This window comes from Syngnathus leptorhynchus, chromosome 9 (genome assembly GCF_054491065.1).
Source record: "Syngnathus leptorhynchus isolate UIUO chromosome 9, UIUO_Slep, whole genome shotgun sequence".
NCBI lineage: Eukaryota > Metazoa > Chordata > Actinopteri > Syngnathiformes > Syngnathidae > Syngnathus > Syngnathus leptorhynchus.
In genome coordinates, this window is record NC_141203.1 from 6755893 (window position 1) to 6773817 (window position 17925).

Genomic DNA, 17925 nt, shown 5'->3' on the forward strand with positions numbered 1-17925 from the left:
TTAAAAATAAAATATATTGTGTTCAAAGGGGAGGCTCAGTTTTCATTTCCCAAATATTTTACAAGGTTTTTTCTTTTGTAAAATTAGTACAGTGAAACAGCAATATATTTGCTCATAATTATCAGACTGTCCGAATATATTAATATATTAACTAAGCATAAATTGGGTGAAAGAAGTTAACTTTTTGGTGCGCAGCAATATTTGTTTTTTCAAACAATGATGTTCCATATGATTGCCATAGCTAGAATCCATCATTATTCCAGAACATTTTAAACCTGTATTCCTTTTAGTATTTTTATAGGGCATTTTGCTTAACACCTTGTGGGGTCCTTGACATTTCCATTCAGGCAACTTTCAGGTTGCTTCTAGAATAGGGTCCTAACTCCCGTCCAGTCCGCTTACACGTGTGATTCAGTCGTCAACATGGCCGATTTACAGATGAAAATTCTCCGTAAGAAAATACAGAAAAGAAATGAAAAAAACAAAGAGCGCAAGCTACTCAAGAAGTGCGCCGAGGAGGAGGAGTCTGGTAAGTAGCGATCGTCAAAGTGTAATGTTTGTTTTCTCGACGACGACTGTTAGCTTCCTTAGCGTAGTTAGCTTGTCGCGGCATGATTTCTAATTATGTTTCATCAAATAAACATCTGAAAATTCCTGTGGTAAATGATCTTGTAATTGCCCTTAATGTATTCTGTGGCATCATTGTTGGCGTCCTGTAAATATCCGTTGTGGTTTTAAACTTCCACTGAACCTATACTACGTTGACTATAGTCAAGCAATGTACTGTAAATAGTAGGCTACATTAACAATAAGTTAGCCCATCAAAACGGTTTGAATTTCACATTACGATTCGACATTTATTACAGTGAAGTCAGAGGGAGTGGGTGAGAAATCCACTCAAGAAGCGTGCAAGGCCAAAACCAAAGTCATCCAGGAACAGCAGAAGCAGGACAATGAGCCAGTTGACATTGAAACTGGTGCACAGGGAAGAACTGGAAAGCAGAAGAAAAAGAAAAGAAAACCGCCTCTCACGGCTGAATCACCAGGTAACACAACTCTGAAGCAGTATTGAACCACTGTCATTTCTCAAACTGATTTCATCTTTTTCTTAGCTGAGAAAAAGCCCAAAACTGTACACCAAGTAAATGGTGAGAATGATGGCTCTGAGTTGAAGGAAGAGGAGGAACCTGAATCACCAGGTAACACAATTCCGAAGCTGTAGGGAACCACTGCGTAAACAATGTGTCATGACTGTCATTTCTCAAATTGCTATCTTTTCCTTAGCTGAAAAAAAGCCCAAAACTGTGCACCAAGTTAATGGTGAGAAAGATGACTGTGAGATGGAGGAAGAGGAGGAACCCGTCAAACCACATGAGCAGGATGAGGAGGATGGTGAGAAAGAAGATGTTCCCGAATTGCCATTTGGCTTGACAGGTAATTTTAATATCCCATTCATCCGCTTGTTAACGTTTATCGTGTTTGTGAATACTATTTATTGCCTTTGTGTTGCCCTTTCAATGTTTCCATCATGATACGGGTGTCAACCAAGGCATACATAAACACTTGAGGTTGTCTTGGATATGAGAGAAGTCACCCATGCTTCCTCTGATAAGACTAACCCCAAGTACACATTTTATTGTAAAATGTCACACGGCATCTAAATAGTGGTTTAAACATCAATTCATCTATCTTTTTTTTCAATGACTCAGATTATTCAAATATAATTGCAATTCTAATCTGTTGGCCTTTCCGTACAGGAGCGTTTGAGGACACGTCTTTTGCTTCTCTCGCTGAACTGGTGAGTGAAAGCACGCTGAAAGGAGTTGAAGAGATGGGCTTCGAACACATGACTGACATCCAGCACAAAAGCATTCGTCCTCTGCTGGATGGAAGGTGGGCGTTTGATTCTTGATCATTCCTTTTGAGTTTTAGGATGTGTGTGGAAATGATGTCACTTGCTGTATTCAAATAAGTTGCAGCTATTATTATCGTTGTTGATTATGTGCGTTTGTTTTGTTGGACAGAGATGTGCTGGCTGCTGCCAAGACTGGGAGCGGTAAAACCCTGGCCTTTCTGATCCCATCCATAGAACTCATCTTCAAACTTAAATTCATGCCCAGAAATGGTAATGATTGTTCGCCTCATCCATTGTTTAAGAATGAATATTGAATAGATGTTGAATTTTCTGCGGGTTTTAGTCGGAAGACCCTCTTTGTCTCTTTTGGTCATAGTACCATAAATAGTTTTTGTCTGCCCTCTTACTATCAGGGACCGGTGTCGTGATTCTTTCTCCGACGCGCGAGTTGGCAATGCAGACGTATGGTGTGCTCAAAGAACTGATGACCCACCACGTGCATACCTATGGCCTGATTATGGGAGGCAGCAATCGATCAGCAGAGGCCCAAAAACTGGCCAACGGTATCAACATCCTGGTGGCAACACCAGGCCGGCTTCTGGATCACCTCCAGGTGAGGCGGGATCCATCTGGACGATAATATCTTCTTCAATCATCCATTTGAAAAGTTTTGTCACTTTATCATTTCCCATCCTTAGAACACACCCGGCTTCATGTACAAGAACTTGCAGTGTTTGATTATTGATGAAGCTGATCGCATCTTGGAGGTGGGCTTCGAGGAAGAACTGAAGCAGATCATAAAGCTTCTGCCTAGTATGTGTTGTTGTTGTTGTTGTTTTTTTCCTGGTTTCTAGTGTCTATTGTAGTTCCTTATGCTAATCAATGTTTCTAATGCCTATGACAATGTAAAATGTTATTCAGTTTGTTTTTTTTAGGTCAAACTCGGAGTAAATGAGAGTTGGTGTGTCTTTTCTGCAGAGAAAAGACAGACCATGCTGTTTTCAGCAACACAGACGCGCAAGGTGGAGGACTTGGCTCGTATTTCTCTGAAGAAAGAGCCCCTCTATGTTGGGGTGGATGACAACAAGGACACGGCCACTGTAGATGGTTTGGAGCAGGTATGTTGGTGGCGTGACTTTGACGTGGTCAGGCTCTCTCTTCACGATTGTCCCCCTTTTATCGCAGGGCTATGTCGTATGTCCATCGGAGAAGCGCTTCATGTTGCTCTTCACCTTCCTGAAGAAGAACCGCAAGAAGAAGCTCATGGTCTTCTTCTCTTCCTGCATGTCTGTCAAATTCCACTACGAGCTCCTCAACTATATCGACCTCCCCGTCATGGCCATTCATGTAAGCGGTGACATCGATTGTCAGTGCCACTTGTGTTATCTGTCAAGAAACCGGGTTCTTCATCGTTTTAGGGCAAGCAAAAGCAGACCAAACGCACCACCACCTTCTTCCAATTCTGCAATGCAGACTCTGGCATTTTGCTCTGCACCGACGTCGCGGCTCGAGGCCTGGATATCCCGGAGGTGGATTGGATCGTCCAATATGACCCGCCAGATGACCCCAAGGTCTCGTGATGGCTTGAATCATCCTAGCTAAACAAACATCAGACAACTTGAAATTAGATCACTGCATTGTAACCATCTCAACTCGGCAAACCTATCGTCACCGATTAGTTTTTCCATTTCTAGCCTCGTGAAGCTTCTACAAATTTAACTCTCCCGTCCACAGGAATACATCCACAGAGTGGGCAGAACAGCTCGAGGCATCAACGGCAGAGGCCACGCACTTCTGATTCTGCGACCGGAGGAGCTTGGATTCCTGCGCTTCCTCAAGCACGCCAAGGTAAATATTTCAAGTTGCCTCCACGCTCGCCGCATGTTTCGTGCGCCGACGGGAGTAACAGCGTTCTGTGCTCTCCAGGTCCCCTTGAGCGAGTTTGAATTTTCCTGGAGTAAAATCTCAGATATCCAGTCCCAGGTAAGCAATCTAGTGTTTGAATTCAGCTGAGGTGAAATGTTCTTGACGTGAGTGAAAATGGTCTTAGTTGGAGAAACTGATTGAGAAGAACTACTACCTCCACAAGTCAGCCCAAGAGGCCTACAAGTCGTACGTGAGGGCTTACGACTCGCACTCGCTCAAGCAGATCTACAGCGTCAACACACTCAACCTCCCCATGGTGGCGAATTCGTTTGGATTCAGAGTCCCACCCTACGTTGATCTCAGTATCCTTTTCCGGCAATTAATGCGAGTACAATCTTTCACAAATTGAGAATTCGCTGCTCTTGAAATAATTTTACACCACACTACTAGAGCATTGTAAAATGATTCAACACGTTTTTTTTTTTTGCCTTAACCCAACTTTTTCTCAGACGTCCACGGCAGCAAAGGTGCAAAGCTGCAAAAACGAGGAGGCGGTGGTGGCTTTGGTTACCAGAAATCCAAGAATGTGCACAAGGCCAAAATCTTCAAGCATGTCAACAAAGGACGGAATGACACAAGGCAGTTCTCTCGTTAATTGAGTTAGCAGAATGCCTGGACTGGTCCCTTGATAGAGTATCAGAAAAAAAAATAGCTCTCAAGGTTCTTTTTCCTTCTTGATTTGTAGGAATTGTACTTTGTGGCTATTTCCTGGATGTTTTATAGATATATATACACCATGTTTGCTTATTTGTCCACAAAACATTAGTGCATACATGTTGGATTTAAATACAAAATCTCACGTGACCTTGCGTAGTAAATGACTTTGTTTTACTTATTTGATATCATGTGGAAGCCCCGAGTTAAATAAGAAAGTTTAATAAAACATCTATCACAGTAATCTGTAATTCATTCCATCTGATGAAAAAAAAAAGGTGCTCGTCAATCAATTGCACAGGGAAACTGAAAAGTTGCAGATATGCTGCATATAAATGCCATTGTACTATTTTCTATTTGTTACACTCAACATTCCAGATTCAATTTTAAACAAATAAACGTTCACCTTGGAATATCTACCAGAGCTCCTCAATCCTCCAAATGTGCCCCACCCTCCAACCCTGTATAACCATGCCTAGAAAATACTACATGTATTAATTGAAGTGTTCTCTTATTCCAAATAAAAGAGAAACCTTCTCATTGCTCCACAGCTCCCACTCTTCTTTCCAACTGGCAATTGTCCGCTGATGAGTCATGTGACAGCTCTGAGGTAGCTGCGTCTAGCACCTTTATTCCCATCTAACGTCTCTGCCGGTTATCTGGGGGTTAGGAACAAAAAGATAAATGAGTGATCAAAAATATTTGAAAATGATTTGGAATCTAAAAGATGCATTCAGCAGTGTTCTTCCACTATCCAACACATCAGTCAGGATCTCTGCAGGTTCATTCAACTTTCAGTATGCTTCATAATCAGAGATCCATTTCGATTTTTTTACGCTTGTGTTGAAAGACTTCAGGTACCTGCAGACACCCAAAATATTTGCCCAAAGAATAAAAGCGGCAACGAATGCCGGACCTTTAGAGGTCCACTCTGACAGAGGGAGGTGAAGGAGAGAGCCCCCAAGGGATGCTGTTCACCTCCTTGGCTAAACCTGGCAGTAAGAGAGCGCATTCATTCAAGGTGAAGCCTCAAGAAGAGTCACGCTTACAATCCCATACCGTCGTCACCGCAGCCTGCCGGCTCTGTCGTCTCCCAGTTCATGGATCGTTGGACAGCCTTCTTCCAGCGAGCAAAGCGGAATTCGCTCTCTTTAGGAAAATTACACATGTAGGGTGATCCACGTGCTGGAAAGATGCTTACAGCTTTTGTTTTCTTACCATCAGAATTGATCTGAGGCTCATATTTTTCAGAAGTGATGTGAGGAAGATCACTTGGGTTCAGGCTCCACACTTTAACACCCTCTGCAGCTCCTGCTGCCATGGCGGCTCCTAGAGCTGTTGTCTCTGACATCGAAGGTTTCACTGGACCGCCGTGACAAAAAATGAACACACACCATCAGCAGATTATTATTATTTTTTTAATTAAGTTTCATTATCTGTGAATATTTGAAATGGAGATCAATCTTAAATATGAGGAAAAACATACCTACAGATACACCAAGGATGTCAGCCTGCAACTGCATCAGCAATTTGTTAGCAGTCATGCCTCCATCCACTTGCAGCTGCACCAGAGGTACACCGCTGTCCATATTCATTGCATCCAGGATCTGATGCATAACAAATAGAAATAATCCACACTTTGTCTGAAAATTTTAGATATTTTTTTTTACTCCACCATTGGGATGCTGAAAAGGGCCCAAAATCTGATGAGAAAGTTTAATAGAGCTTCTGATTACCTCTCTGGTTTGAAAGCAAACAGCCTCAAGAGCAGCAAAAGCCAAATGGCTCTTGTTGGTGAACTGTGTGAGGCCACAGATGATGCTACAGGAGAGAGAAAGAGCGAATTAGCACAATTACACCAAACGTCTCAGACCAATTTGTATGTTTGGAAAAGAAGACAAAAATCTTTTTGTATATTCTGATCATTCAGGAGCAAATTACAGTAAACAATGCATATCTCACCCTCGTGCACTGGGCTCCCAATATGGGGCATAGAGCCCGGAGAAAGCAGGCACAAAATAACAGCCGTAAGATGTCCCTGCTGAAGCAGCTAACTTCTCTGAGATGAGGGTGACGATAAAAATAAATAAATAAATAAAAAAAGACATTCAATGTAGTTTTTAATGTGCTTGTGGCTTTTCAAGAATCATACCAATCTCTGCAGAGGATTGTATTATGCCCATATTGTCCTTGAGCCATCGAACGACCGCCCCAGCAATGGCCACTGAGCCCTGTCAGGGTGAAATGAATTATGCCTCTATGTAATAAATACGTGGAAAATATTCAAAGCACTCACAAACCTCGAGCGCATAGCAAGGAGGTTGATCTGTTCCTAGTTTGTAGGCAACTGTGGTCAGCAGGCCGTGCTCTGACATCACAGGCTAGCAAAAATGGGAACAACAAAAACACAGAAAAAAGAATAATGACAAAACGTCTTTCATAAACTCCGTTCTGTTATAACATACCTTGTTCCCTGTGTTACGGAGCATGAAGCAACCCGTCCCATACCTCAATGTGACGATAAAAAGATATCCAATGAATCAGTGACAATTGTGAGATACAGTAAAAGGTGAAGTTGTGAGTGATGTACACTACGTGTTTTTGGTCTGGCCGTCCTCCAAGCACATCTGACCCACCAGAGCTGCCGACTGGTCACCAAGACACTAATAATAACAATGTCGTTATTAGCGTGTTTGCTCAACATTTTGTCACAGGCATACAATATAGTATTGATATGGAAATGTATTACTAATAATATAAAATCGAAATTTAATTAAATGATATATTTAATTTATTAAACATTTATGTGGAATAAAATCATTTTGAATCCAAATGAAAAAAAAATATGATTTGCAAATTAATATCACTTTAAATGAAAGAATAATGTGTTGGATTATTTTATTTTTTTTACTCTTTTGCTACATAAGAAAGGTTTTACCCCAGATATTGGAACTCCTTCAAGGCTGGTTGTTTTCTGGTGAGAAGATAGGTAAGTAAGTACATGTCTCACATTTGCATTTCAAATATTGTCAAACTTGTGTTTCAGGTTTATATACACTACACACACACTTATTTTGGGCTAAATGATGTATATTTTTTGAAAATTGAAACTAGGTCTGAGAGGGTACCTGTATTTAACTCCAAAATAAGCAAACAAACAATGCCTTAGTGTTCACTTACGACGTAAATTAAATTACACGGTGCATCGAGTATGGACCAGATTGAGTGTGAATATGTTTTTGGTTGATAAGAAAACACCATTTCACATTGCATTCATCTTTCTGTGTGAAATCTTATGAATAACAACTTACCATCCAGCCGTATATTTCAGAGGAGCTTTTAACTTTGGGGAGAAGTTCCATTGGAATATCAAAGTAACTAAAAGCAGCAAAACAGGAAATGTGTGGTTTTTTTTTAATAAATTGCCACAGGCTCTTCAGACAAGTTTGCACATGTTAGTATATTCCAAATGTTATTTCAATGCGCACGTGTCATTACCTGCAAAGCTCACGATCCCAGTCCATAGTGTGAATGTTGAAGAGCATGGTGCGACTGGCATTAGTAACATCTGTGCAGTGGATTCCTCCATTCTTGCCACCTGTCAGGCACTGAGGAGCCAAAAAAAAAACCCCACTACTTGTACCACCGAGCTTCAATTTCCTTATCCCTGACCGACTATGTACAAAAAGACTATTCCTGCGCGGGGGGTCGTACCCAGATGATCCAGGAGTCCACCGTGCCAAAGATGGCACGGCCGCTTTGCACAGCCCGTTGCACCGTTTCCACGTTATCCAGCAGCCAACGTAGCTTCACTGCACTAAAGTACGTGCTGATGGGAAGGCCCGTCTTATGCTGTGTTGAGGATATTTCCAAAATGGAGAAATCAAATGTATGAGAGTAGTAAACAAGACAAATTCAAGCCTAGAGTTACTCAACTTTAAGGGAATGTTAAGTGAAAACACAACGATTGCTAGTTGATTACACTCACCCTGAGGTGATTCTTATTTTTGCCTGGTGATTTATCGATGAGCCGCTCCACTGTGGACTGTGTGCGAAGGTCTAGCCATACTAAAGAGTCAAAATGTCAAAAAAATGATTTTACATCATGATTAGGTTCGTTTTCATGAACTAACTTAATCCAGATGGACTATACAATCCAGTGTAATCTATTTCTAAAAGCAACAGCAGAGGTTCTTGGAGGATCCATGTTGGTGAAGTGTGCTTGATGAAGTCCTGTTTTTGAGGACCAATGTAGTACTCAGAAATATAACACGTAACAGACTATGAATATAATACTTTGCAAACTCACCAATGGCATTATAGAGAGGTTCTCCAGTGTGTTTGTCCCAAACTAGAGTTGTCTCTCTCTGATTGGTCACACCCACCGCTGATGAAACAACATGGTCATTGTCCATAACAAACTGCTCCTACTCTTATTATGTCCCAAAAAATTGGGGTATCATGAATTCATCATCTCCAGCAGGATGTCAAACTCGTTTTTGTCACGGGCCAAATCACAGTCATAGTTTCCCTCTCCCATTATGATTGTCAACGTTTTCGAAATACACTATAGGCTACAAAACAAAGTGATGAAGGACTCGTTTCGAAATCAGAGACTAGTAAAAACTGTTCAAATATTCTAAAAAGACGAATTGCAAGCAATATCTCTTTTTTTTTTTTTTTTAAAGACAATTTGTAATTTTAGTAATGACACAGTCAATGCCAAATCTGTCTTTGCGGGCCACATAAAATGATATGGCGGGCCGCATCTGGTTCCCGGGCTTTGAGTTTGACACTTAATGATGTGCAGTAGTGGAGGCACTTTCACCCACCTTTTATGTTGCCAATATCAATGTTGCGCTGGCTAAGTTTCTCACATGTTTTCTCAATACATTCATAGACTGACTGTATTATTTCCCTGGGGTCTTCTTCCACCCACCTGGTCAAGAAAAAAAATACAAAACATCTCATGTTGTTGACATGAAATACGATTTCTCACAAATCCTTTAACATGAAAAAAAACAAGAGGATAGAAGATGAATTTATGCTTGGCACAAACAATGGAGTTTATGTAAATTCTACTTTTGATGTCCAGGATGAAGAATATGCAAATAATAGTTAAGTAATATTATGAATATTTAAAACGCACCCCTCCTTTGGAAAACTTTGGTTGATTTCTACTTGGTGGTGAAGGATTAATTGAGCTGTCTTGGCATTAAAGACCTGTGAAAAAGCAGATTAGGAAAGAAAAACATCAAAAAGTAGCAAAGTAATTAGTTATTCAAGTCTTTGAGTGTTTTATATCTTTCGAAATGCAGCAACGGTGTCTGTGATTTGCTTATTTTGACTTAAGTCTTGCAATGAGTCTAAATACAACCAGGTATGTTAAACTTTAGTCCAAAAACAACCAGGTAAGTTAAAGTTTAACTTCTTGTGTCATCTCATGAACTTTAACATAGAACTCAGGTAGGTGAAGGAATTGGTCACTTATGCAAAGTAATGTCAATATAGTTTGATCACAGAAGTCATATTTTGTCAGATAAATAGTATAAATGGGAGGTATGGAGTACAGTATAGTACTTATTGGCAATTGTAAGAAAAATGCAGTATTTTTCAAGTATATATGACTCAACTTTGCAGTTTACAACATCATCATCATAAAATAGTTATTTCCGTTTAAGTCATGTGATGACAACCATAGTTGTGTGTGTCATCTGCAACTGCTTAAGTGTGACAAAACATTTTGTGATGTTGAAGCGACAAAATTCGAGAATAGACCCTTGAGGAACCTTGTATATGATTTGGATCTAATCAGAATTTCTTCTCAGGGCATTGACTCAATGGTAGCTGTACTGTTCTGGTTGTCTTGGAAATCATTTCTCCTCTCAATCAAAAAGGCTCCTGAGTCTATCGGAGAAAATCGGGTTGAAGGCAACCTTAAAACAATGTCTGCCATCTAGTGGTGAACAGTGTTATTACAACATTGTCAAAATTTAATTGCAAGTGCAGGTACAGGTGGCATGCAGCTTGTAGGCCACTAGTTGCCTATTTATGTTCCAAACCATGCAAAAAGTAGAACAGGGGGGGGGGACCACAAAGGTTATAAAAAGACCTCCAACACCACAGATGAAAAGTTAATTTTTGACAGGTGATAGCATCACACTTCAGCATACAACTGATAGGAATTGCAAAGATTGATTTCATCACTTCAAATCGGACAAAAGCAATGAAAATCATTCAAATAAACAAACACGGTGAAGCTGATACAATACTTGCACTGCACTTGCATGCTGATGTATTTTTAATACCAAAACTTCTCAGTCAAGAATTGAAGCAGCATAAGTTCACCTAGTTATCATATTGTATGATATTTAACGTCACATTATTTTTATTACGTTTTCTACACACACTACACTGTATAATTGTATATATTGAGAGAATGAGTATCTACACTTGACTTTAATCCAGAGCTGGTCCAAGGTCAAAGCAAACGGGTCCTAGGATTATTATTTTACTTTTTTTTTCACTAAAGCTTTGACACATTTTACCCAGTTTTAGGACCTCATTATTCAAGTTTATATTTGTTTATTTAAAGGCACGGCAAGGAAGCTTTAGCTAAATAATACGTTTAATACAAAAGGTAACACAATGTGCTTCACATCATTAAAAGTACATTGAAACAAAACTTTCAAAAGATAATAAATAATCAAAAATATAAGATTTTAAATTAGTCAAACAAAGTACAAAAAAGATGAAAGCCCTTTCTTGATCATGTAACTTTTTAGTGTCATCATTACTATTTTCTTCATATTCCTATTTTTTATTTCTTTGAAAAAAAATTTGATTTCATTTATTGATCTTTACTATTGCTGTACTATATGCATACAGTATGCAAGACATACATTGCTTCACTTTCCAAACTATCCCGAGATAATTATGCGTTATGTGTAAGCGCTTGTCACAAAACCAAACATGAACATGCTGCCACGCTGCCACGTCACTTACCAGAAACCTCGTTGAGCTCGTGCCCTGATCAATAGCACCCACGAGTGGATCCATAACTGTGTTTTCTCTCCTAATGGCCTTTGTGAGAGAAAAATGATAACCCTGCAGCTCCCAAGTCCCGTGTTTGCATTTGAAGCACAGCAGCTCAATTCTGCATCATGAGTAGACTTACGAGTAGGCGGGATTTTCGAGCCTGCTCGAAACAAGCCAGACCTGTTCAAGCGACGCTCCTATAGGTTCGTTACTAAAAAGGCGTTGGTCCCATTTTGTCCAATCGGCAAAAAGAGACACCACGTGTTGCTGCTGAAAGCATATGGCCCTAATACTTATCATGTTTCATTTTACTGTGGAAAATTGTTACTTGGTGAGCTTTCATTTCTGACTTACAAACTCTCGTCCTCCTTTTTTGCATTGATGTTCTCAACTGAGAAATTTCTTAACTTATGAAAGAACAGCAAGCTCATGCTTAGTGTAGTATCAACTTTTACAGTATACATGAAAAAAAATGAAATTATTATAAGCCATACATTATAGAAATGAATTAAATGATTATACATCCAAGTGTCTCAAAGTTATATACAATGGTGGGCAGTCAAACAGCTGTTGCAACAGTGGGCATGGTTAAAAAGTTTCGACACACGTGCTTGTCCCTTCTCTTCTTTCAATCAGTCCAAAATCCCCCTTGAGCTTAAAATAGAATTGATCTCTGTGGACATCATTTGATGAGCCTCTCAGTGAGAAGCAGAAGTGGTCTTGCCTGCCAGCGAACATATGATAACAGATTCAATATTTGGACTTCATGACTGATCAAATATTTGTACTTTTGTGTGTTGCTTTGTTTCCTGTTTAGTGCACTGCACTGTGATTGGCTCTTGATTCATGAAAACAAAAATCCCATATTCACAGGTAAAAAAAATTCCCCTATTTTTTTTCCCTAATTGTTTTGACTTTTTTTAATGGAGATGAGCATTTTTGAAAAATGCATATTGTAGGTTTGTTTTAATTTTTGGAACAATTCCGGGGCTGTCAATTAAACTAGAATTTCCCCTATTTGCGGGCTACCCTCAATCCCCGCTTGGCCACTGTATAGTTTTTAATTGTAATATCAGTATTCACCACTAGATGGTATTAGTCGACAGGCTGGTTGGGTTCTCCTGGAGCCATGTGAGAGTAGCTTTCATCAACAGTTGATGGAATAACATGAAGAAATTATTTCATATACTATTCATGTCCATTTAACTCACTGGCACTAGCTTCTGGATTATTTGAAAACTTCTATGTCTTCAGTGACACAAAAAAAACAACAGATAGAAATATATTACAAGATTTGGTTGGAGTCTGTTTTATTTCTGTCAGCGTTATGTCATAAATAGGATTTTAGCAAAATCACTTTACTCGTCTCCTTTGCCACCTCCTGCATAAACAAACTTTTTATTTTTCTTTATAACATTCAAAATGCCCTAAGTACATCTGAGTTTGTACATACAAGTTTCAATTTGGTCACTGTGTGTCTGTTCTTGAAGCTTCAGGTCCAGAGGTCCGCCGCTCATCTGTACTCGGCTGGTCCACTGGTATCTCTTTGCTCTTGAATCCATTTTCAGATTGAGCTCGATTTTGTTTCTCTTTCTCCAGTGCTTTCTCCATCTCAGTGTAGTAGTCGAGGGCCTTCCGCACCGGATCAATGATGTGTTGCTGCAGATCCAAAAAAAGTCAGCAATGTCGGAGATTCCCTCAGATGCATGCAAAGTCATGTGATTACCTCCAGGCAGGGAAAGAGGTTGGCCAGCTCTATAAAGAGCGGCAAAAGCACAAATCTGATGAAACCAGTTTGAGATGTGGGTTTGGTTATCTTATCCCGGTCCATGAAAGGGGTGACGGGAAGACCCTGTAACTTCTCGACATCACTCTGAGGATCACACAGAATGAATTCAACTTGGATGACGGTGAACAAGATCCATTGAAATCGAAATTTAAAACATTGCGTGGTCGATGGAAGCTCGAGTAAGTTTGACGTATGTCAATCACCTGGTTGTAGAATTCCTGTAAAAGACAATCCAGCCAAGGCTCTGCCACTTCCATGGGTCGTGCTTCATTGGAGATGTCACTCACTTTGATCAGAATCATCATAAGCTGCGTAAGGAAGAAAGATTCAATAGAGTCCTTGTGACACACAGTTGAAGTGAAAACATAAAAGCCTGTTCTTTTACTTTTATCTAAATGGCAAGGAAGCCATTTTGAAAAGGTCAAACGTTTTGGTGTTGCAAGTAAAAAGAAGTGAATGTGAGGCTTTGTACAAGCATCCTATCTGTTGGACGATGATTTTTATTTCCGACTGACGATGGACGGAAGGAGGGAGGGACGGAGGGAGCGGTGATGCAAGCGCTTTTAATTAGGACCAACAGATGATTGACAAATTGATGATGACACAAGAGTGCTCAGTTTGTGTCCAGAGGATGAAATTTGGTCAATTGCCCACTTTTGGAAAACAAATAATGACTGAAAAATAATTTTCTTGCTTAGTTTTTTTGTTTTTTTTGTTCATGGATTTATAATCTGTTGAATGACCTATTTTCCTGTTATGCAACTACAAAAGCTATTATCACTTGAGCTTTCTGTTGCTCAGATTAATCTTTTGATTGTAAAATGCTCAAGTCATCTTGACATTCGCTCACTCATTTGAAATTTCACACACTTGAACTTTGAACCCAATGACGGTTCCCAATCTGTCCTTTTCGAAGTGTTTACTCCTCATGAGCAGTCATGCTATCGTCTCAATTTATGACATCATCCACTTCGACTACTTCTTACTCAAAGGTTGTTTATAAAGGAAGTCAAAAATAAAAAACAAACCTTTGAGGTTAGGTTTTTATAGCAACAATTTGTCTTTGTTACAGTAAAAAGATTTGAGAAAAAAAAGGTGGATATAAGTAATAAGAGTACAATTTCATTTCTTACCACATCTCTGTGATCCTTATTGTCAAAGTCAAACGGAGCCAGAATGGACTTGAACTTGTTGAGGATCTCATTGTGTCTTGTCATATCAGTTGCCAGAATGCATCTGCACTTTCAAAATATTGTGCTATTGTTTCATCAACTCTGGGCATAGCAAATAAACATATACAAAATGGTTCAAATGAAAAAAAAAAAAAAATTCTCACTTAATAATGCCTTCTCTTATCCGCTTGTATTGGTCCAGAGACAGATTCCTGAAAATGTTGCTTTCTGTCTAGACACAACAAATCCTTCATCTCATCACTCCCTTAATTTTACCACCTGACAATTTCTTCTTTCGATGTTTTTTTTTGGACAGAGAGTAAAAGTTGTACCTTCTCCAGTATATCAAAAGCCACTGCGCAGTGGTGGTTCTCCAAGGGAGAGATGTCATTGTAGCGAAGTGCAAGTTCTGTCCGAGCATTGATCTGGAATAATATGCACACATAGTCAAGGCTGGAAATAACTTGTTTTCCTTAGAGGAACTACTTTGCAAACCAATGACTTCACTTGAGATTTTGAGTAGCATTATTTTTTTTCCAGGTTGATCTCAGGTGATTGGGTTTGATTCAATAAAAATAGGACAATATAATGGTGAACTTCATTGTTGGGCTGCAGCTGTTTAATATTTCAGCATTTGAGAAATTGGACTGATCTCTTCTATATTGAGATTTATTTTTTTTGTACCTGGTATGCATTATTGTAGCCAGTGTGGTCAAGATCATGGCAAATTGCAGACGTCAGCATGATCAGTAGGTCAATGCCGTCCATCTTACTTCTCAGGTCGGTCAACCAGATTAAACCATACATCTGTTATAAGAGATGACAAGATTTCTTTTACTTTTGATTCAGAAGATCTCTGATGGTACGTATTCCACCCACCATCTGGGTGACACAGAAGCAATGCTTGAAATTATGGAAAGGAATGTTGTTGTATCTGCGATACACTTCAAACAGGAACTGTTGTAATACTTCAGGTTCAATATTGTAGGTCGCAATAAAATCCAAATCTGTGTACATGACTTGCAGAAGAACCATTATCTCCGCATCCTCCCACTGCCTGCACTCACACCAAAAGAGAAAAAAATATCTCAGAAGAGTCAGTCAAGTGAATTTTAATGTGCCCGCCCTGCACAAAATAGAAAAGAGTAGCATGATAAACACAAGTAAACAAATGAATTCTATTATAAATCATTCAAACGGAACCACCCGGAATTGATATTTGTAAACATCTGTGTGTGTGAGATTGTGGTTTGGTTTCTCGTAATATAACAACCCCATCCATCCCAATTTGTGTAAAAGCTCATCTCGATCCATATGCGACGCACATTGAAACCACTTCAAACATGGTTTGGATGAAGCCACTCGTGAGCCTTTTGATATGTGAGCATGCAGGCGTATTGATATTGAGATGAGTATGCTAACCAGAAGAATGGAAGACCACAACCTTTTCAGACACACACACACAGTGCATCCAAAAAAATAATAATATTTGATCCAAATCCAAAACCTACCAGTTGTCAAATGTTGGAGTCTTTAAGTACTGCCTTACTTCCTCTGATACCTCCAGAGAGCTGTGAAGATAATAAGAAATGAATACATTGATTGTATGAATACACAAAAATCCATATTTGGCGTCAGTTCCACATGCCTCATTTGAAGGAACTTTTCACGCACATGCTCACATTCCTCTTTGGTTTTATGTAACGTTCTCTTGTGGTAGAACGGAGAGGGCTTATGTGCCCCTTCAGACAAGTCCTTGAATAACCCCAGCCAGCTGAGATGTTCCACACTCTGAAATAAAATTGGTTCAAGACACAAGTTAGCTAGACACTACATGCGTTTTCAGTTTGACCTATTTTTGAAGCCTGAAAAGTAAATTTCCACACACCTCTAGTTTCTCCCGGAATGAATCCACCTGTTTCTTCATCTCATAGATGACCGCAGGCGTAGTTCCTGCTTCATCGAGGATTTTCTTTTCCAAGCCTATAAGTCTGAGGTAACGTGTTACAATAACAACACATGAGGAAATGTACATTTAGTTTGTGCTAATATACACCAGATTGAGGTAGTCCACCTTTTCTCCATAGATGAAAGATCATATCCCAGTGCACCAGCAAGTTCCACACCTTATTTGGGAAAAAACAATAAAAACAATAAAAGGTCATGTCAACTATTTTGCAAGCAGGTTAAAGATTTGTGCCCTTGTGCCAAGGAAAAGATACCTAATGGCTGACTGTTGCAGCCAGAAGCCACCACTTCCAGTTTGTAGAAGGCGTTGGGTTTATTCGGCTCCAGATTTGGTGAGATGTTGATAATGTTGCCTTTGGGATTGTAAAGCTTTAAGATGTCATGTGGACCGGCTTCAGCTGCAGCTCGGAACAGATCTGGAAGGGTCGCTTCAGTTTTTGCTGTGTTTTGAAAGATTTGGTGCTGTTCTATTGATGCAAGGTAACTGAACGGTTTTTTTTGTTGTTGAAGAAATTTTATCTTGAATCAAATCCCAGTGATTCTTGAGGCATAAGACAATTGCACTTAAGATTTACAATGGAAAAGCTGAAACTGCACCTCTTGAGTTGATTTAACTTTTGCAGATACCATGACCTCAGGGACAAAGAATCTACACGGACATTCAATGTTGCTTTTCTGAACAGAACGTTTCAAACACAAATACTGTAAAAGAAAAAAAAAACTTTAATTCCACACTGCAAGTACCCAACTGATGTATGCACGTCGAGGCTTTAAGCTGACACTAATCTTACGGCAGTTGCATAATAAGTGATAAATTGCTTTAAAAAATGATTTGGTGTTTTATGAGTCCTCCATGTTAGACACTTTTGACATTCCACAGCACTTCAAACAAAATGCACGTTTGTAGGCCAGTGAACATATCGAGCTGTCAGTAGCAGCCGTCGGAAAGTCAGCAGACCTGGATTGCTCCCGTTCTATTCTTTCTCTGACCAAATCATTGTGAGGTCTATGATGCCATACAAAGCTGTGCACATTAAGCCCCACTTTTGCTTTCACACCACAAGTTAAACATTGTGTTTATTTGTCTACAATTGCAAAATTCCGTTCAGGAACATTGAACACATTATGCATTGAAAATAGAAAATGTTTTATAAGCAATGATACTTTAACCCTAAGGCAGTAAATGATCTGCTCTTACCTTTGACATCTTGAGCAGGACAACTCAGCGGCAACTCAGCTTGCTCTGGTTTCCCATTTACTGTAAAGTAAATAATTTTTGTTGCCATCTCATTTATTCAGAGCAGCTTATAGGTTTGAATCAAGCGTCCGTTGACCTCATTAATCGACTTTGAACAACACTCCACCTCCCTTTAATATACTTCCCATCTCTTCTGTGCCCCGCCTTCTGTTCTCCATTGGACGGTCTTTTCTAATGACACAAAACTAAAGTAATCAGGCAATAACACACTGCTGTTTTACCCGTCAGTGGTTGAAGAAAGAGCCTTCCAAATATTCTTTTCAAA

At 39.5% G+C, this 17925-nt stretch overlaps 3 protein-coding genes and 1 non-coding gene across 8 annotated transcripts; 2 read left to right on the plus strand and 2 right to left on the minus strand.

Moving 5' to 3' along the window:
- The first annotated feature begins 343 nt into the window (after positions 1 to 343).
- ddx18 (DEAD (Asp-Glu-Ala-Asp) box polypeptide 18) lies at positions 344 to 4411 on the plus strand. The gene is made up of 15 exons (XM_085919822.1): positions 344 to 529; positions 867 to 1046; positions 1113 to 1199; positions 1285 to 1434; positions 1758 to 1893; positions 2025 to 2125; positions 2269 to 2468; positions 2554 to 2668; positions 2834 to 2973; positions 3041 to 3202; positions 3274 to 3426; positions 3590 to 3703; positions 3782 to 3838; positions 3906 to 4083; positions 4231 to 4411. The coding sequence occupies exons 1-15, from the start codon at positions 424 to 426 to the stop codon at positions 4374 to 4376; spliced, it is 2025 nt and encodes a 674-aa protein (XP_085775948.1). The 5' UTR covers positions 344 to 423; the 3' UTR covers positions 4377 to 4411.
- On the plus strand, positions 1497 to 1632 carry LOC147050877 (small nucleolar RNA SNORA13). The gene has a single exon (XR_015067329.1). It is a non-coding gene; the product is annotated as a small nucleolar RNA SNORA13 (small nucleolar RNA).
- A 69-nt stretch (positions 4412 to 4480) lies between the features above and the next one.
- LOC147050878 (glycerol kinase-like) lies at positions 4481 to 11620 on the minus strand. Of its 5 annotated transcripts, XM_085919823.1 has the most exons (20): positions 11441 to 11620; positions 9585 to 9658; positions 9268 to 9374; positions 8745 to 8822; positions 8424 to 8503; positions 8150 to 8287; positions 7934 to 8043; positions 7747 to 7813; positions 7374 to 7409; positions 7031 to 7098; positions 6901 to 6943; positions 6736 to 6816; positions 6588 to 6666; positions 6398 to 6494; positions 6172 to 6256; positions 5922 to 6042; positions 5654 to 5797; positions 5495 to 5584; positions 5352 to 5427; positions 4481 to 5094 (listed from the first exon to the last, which is right to left on the minus strand). In XM_085919823.1, the coding sequence occupies exons 1-19, from the start codon at positions 11492 to 11494 to the stop codon at positions 5354 to 5356; spliced, it is 1626 nt and encodes a 541-aa protein (XP_085775949.1). In that variant the 5' UTR covers positions 11495 to 11620; the 3' UTR covers positions 4481 to 5094; positions 5352 to 5353. The 5 variants fall into 5 exon arrangements, with proteins under 5 accessions (XP_085775949.1, XP_085775952.1, XP_085775951.1 ...); XM_085919826.1 differs by lacking the exon at positions 5352 to 5427 and having other exon boundaries at positions 4484 to 5094; positions 5485 to 5584; XM_085919825.1 differs by lacking the exon at positions 5352 to 5427 and having other exon boundaries at positions 4486 to 5094.
- Positions 11621 to 12766: 1146 nt separating this feature from the next.
- Positions 12767 to 17877, minus strand: LOC147050879 (high affinity cGMP-specific 3',5'-cyclic phosphodiesterase 9A). Its single transcript, XM_085919829.1, has 14 exons — positions 17601 to 17877; positions 16657 to 16818; positions 16509 to 16560; positions 16323 to 16425; positions 16083 to 16225; positions 15946 to 16005; positions 15314 to 15491; positions 15119 to 15241; positions 14767 to 14859; positions 14599 to 14666; positions 14396 to 14498; positions 13466 to 13570; positions 13200 to 13346; positions 12767 to 13132 (listed from the first exon to the last, which is right to left on the minus strand). Exons 1-14 carry the CDS (start codon positions 17686 to 17688, stop codon positions 12941 to 12943), a joined length of 1617 nt encoding a protein of 538 aa, XP_085775955.1. The 5' UTR covers positions 17689 to 17877; the 3' UTR covers positions 12767 to 12940.
- Between the last annotated feature and the right edge of the window lie 48 nt (positions 17878 to 17925).

What these genes read in the sequence shown, in the direction of transcription:
- LOC147050878 (XM_085919823.1), bottom strand. Translation starts at nt 11,494, where the DNA reads ATGGATCCACTCGTGGGTGCTATTGATCAGGGCACGAGCTCAACGAGG. An exon ending in CAAAGTTTTCCAAAGGAGGG is followed by an intron (nt 9,375 to 9,584) that starts GTGCGTTTTAAA and finishes TTTCTTGACCAG; the next exon opens with GTGGGTGGAAGAAGACCCCA. An exon ending in TTTGCTTTCAAACCAGAGAG is followed by an intron (nt 6,043 to 6,171) that starts GTAATCAGAAGC and finishes GTTATGCATCAG; the next exon opens with ATCCTGGATGCAATGAATAT.
- ddx18 (XM_085919822.1), top strand. Translation starts at nt 424, where the DNA reads ATGGCCGATTTACAGATGAAAATTCTCCGTAAGAAAATACAGAAAAGA. An exon ending in GGCTTCTGGATCACCTCCAG is followed by an intron (nt 2,469 to 2,553) that starts GTGAGGCGGGAT and finishes TCCCATCCTTAG; the next exon opens with AACACACCCGGCTTCATGTA. An exon ending in TCCCCGTCATGGCCATTCAT is followed by an intron (nt 3,203 to 3,273) that starts GTAAGCGGTGAC and finishes TCATCGTTTTAG; the next exon opens with GGCAAGCAAAAGCAGACCAA.
- LOC147050879 (XM_085919829.1), bottom strand. Translation starts at nt 17,688, where the DNA reads ATGGCAACAAAAATTATTTACTTTACAGTAAATGGGAAACCAGAGCAA. An exon ending in CTGCAACAGTCAGCCATTAG is followed by an intron (nt 16,561 to 16,656) that starts GTATCTTTTCCT and finishes TTCCCAAATAAG; the next exon opens with GTGTGGAACTTGCTGGTGCA. An exon ending in ACTCCAACATTTGACAACTG is followed by an intron (nt 15,492 to 15,945) that starts GTAGGTTTTGGA and finishes GTGTGAGTGCAG; the next exon opens with GCAGTGGGAGGATGCGGAGA.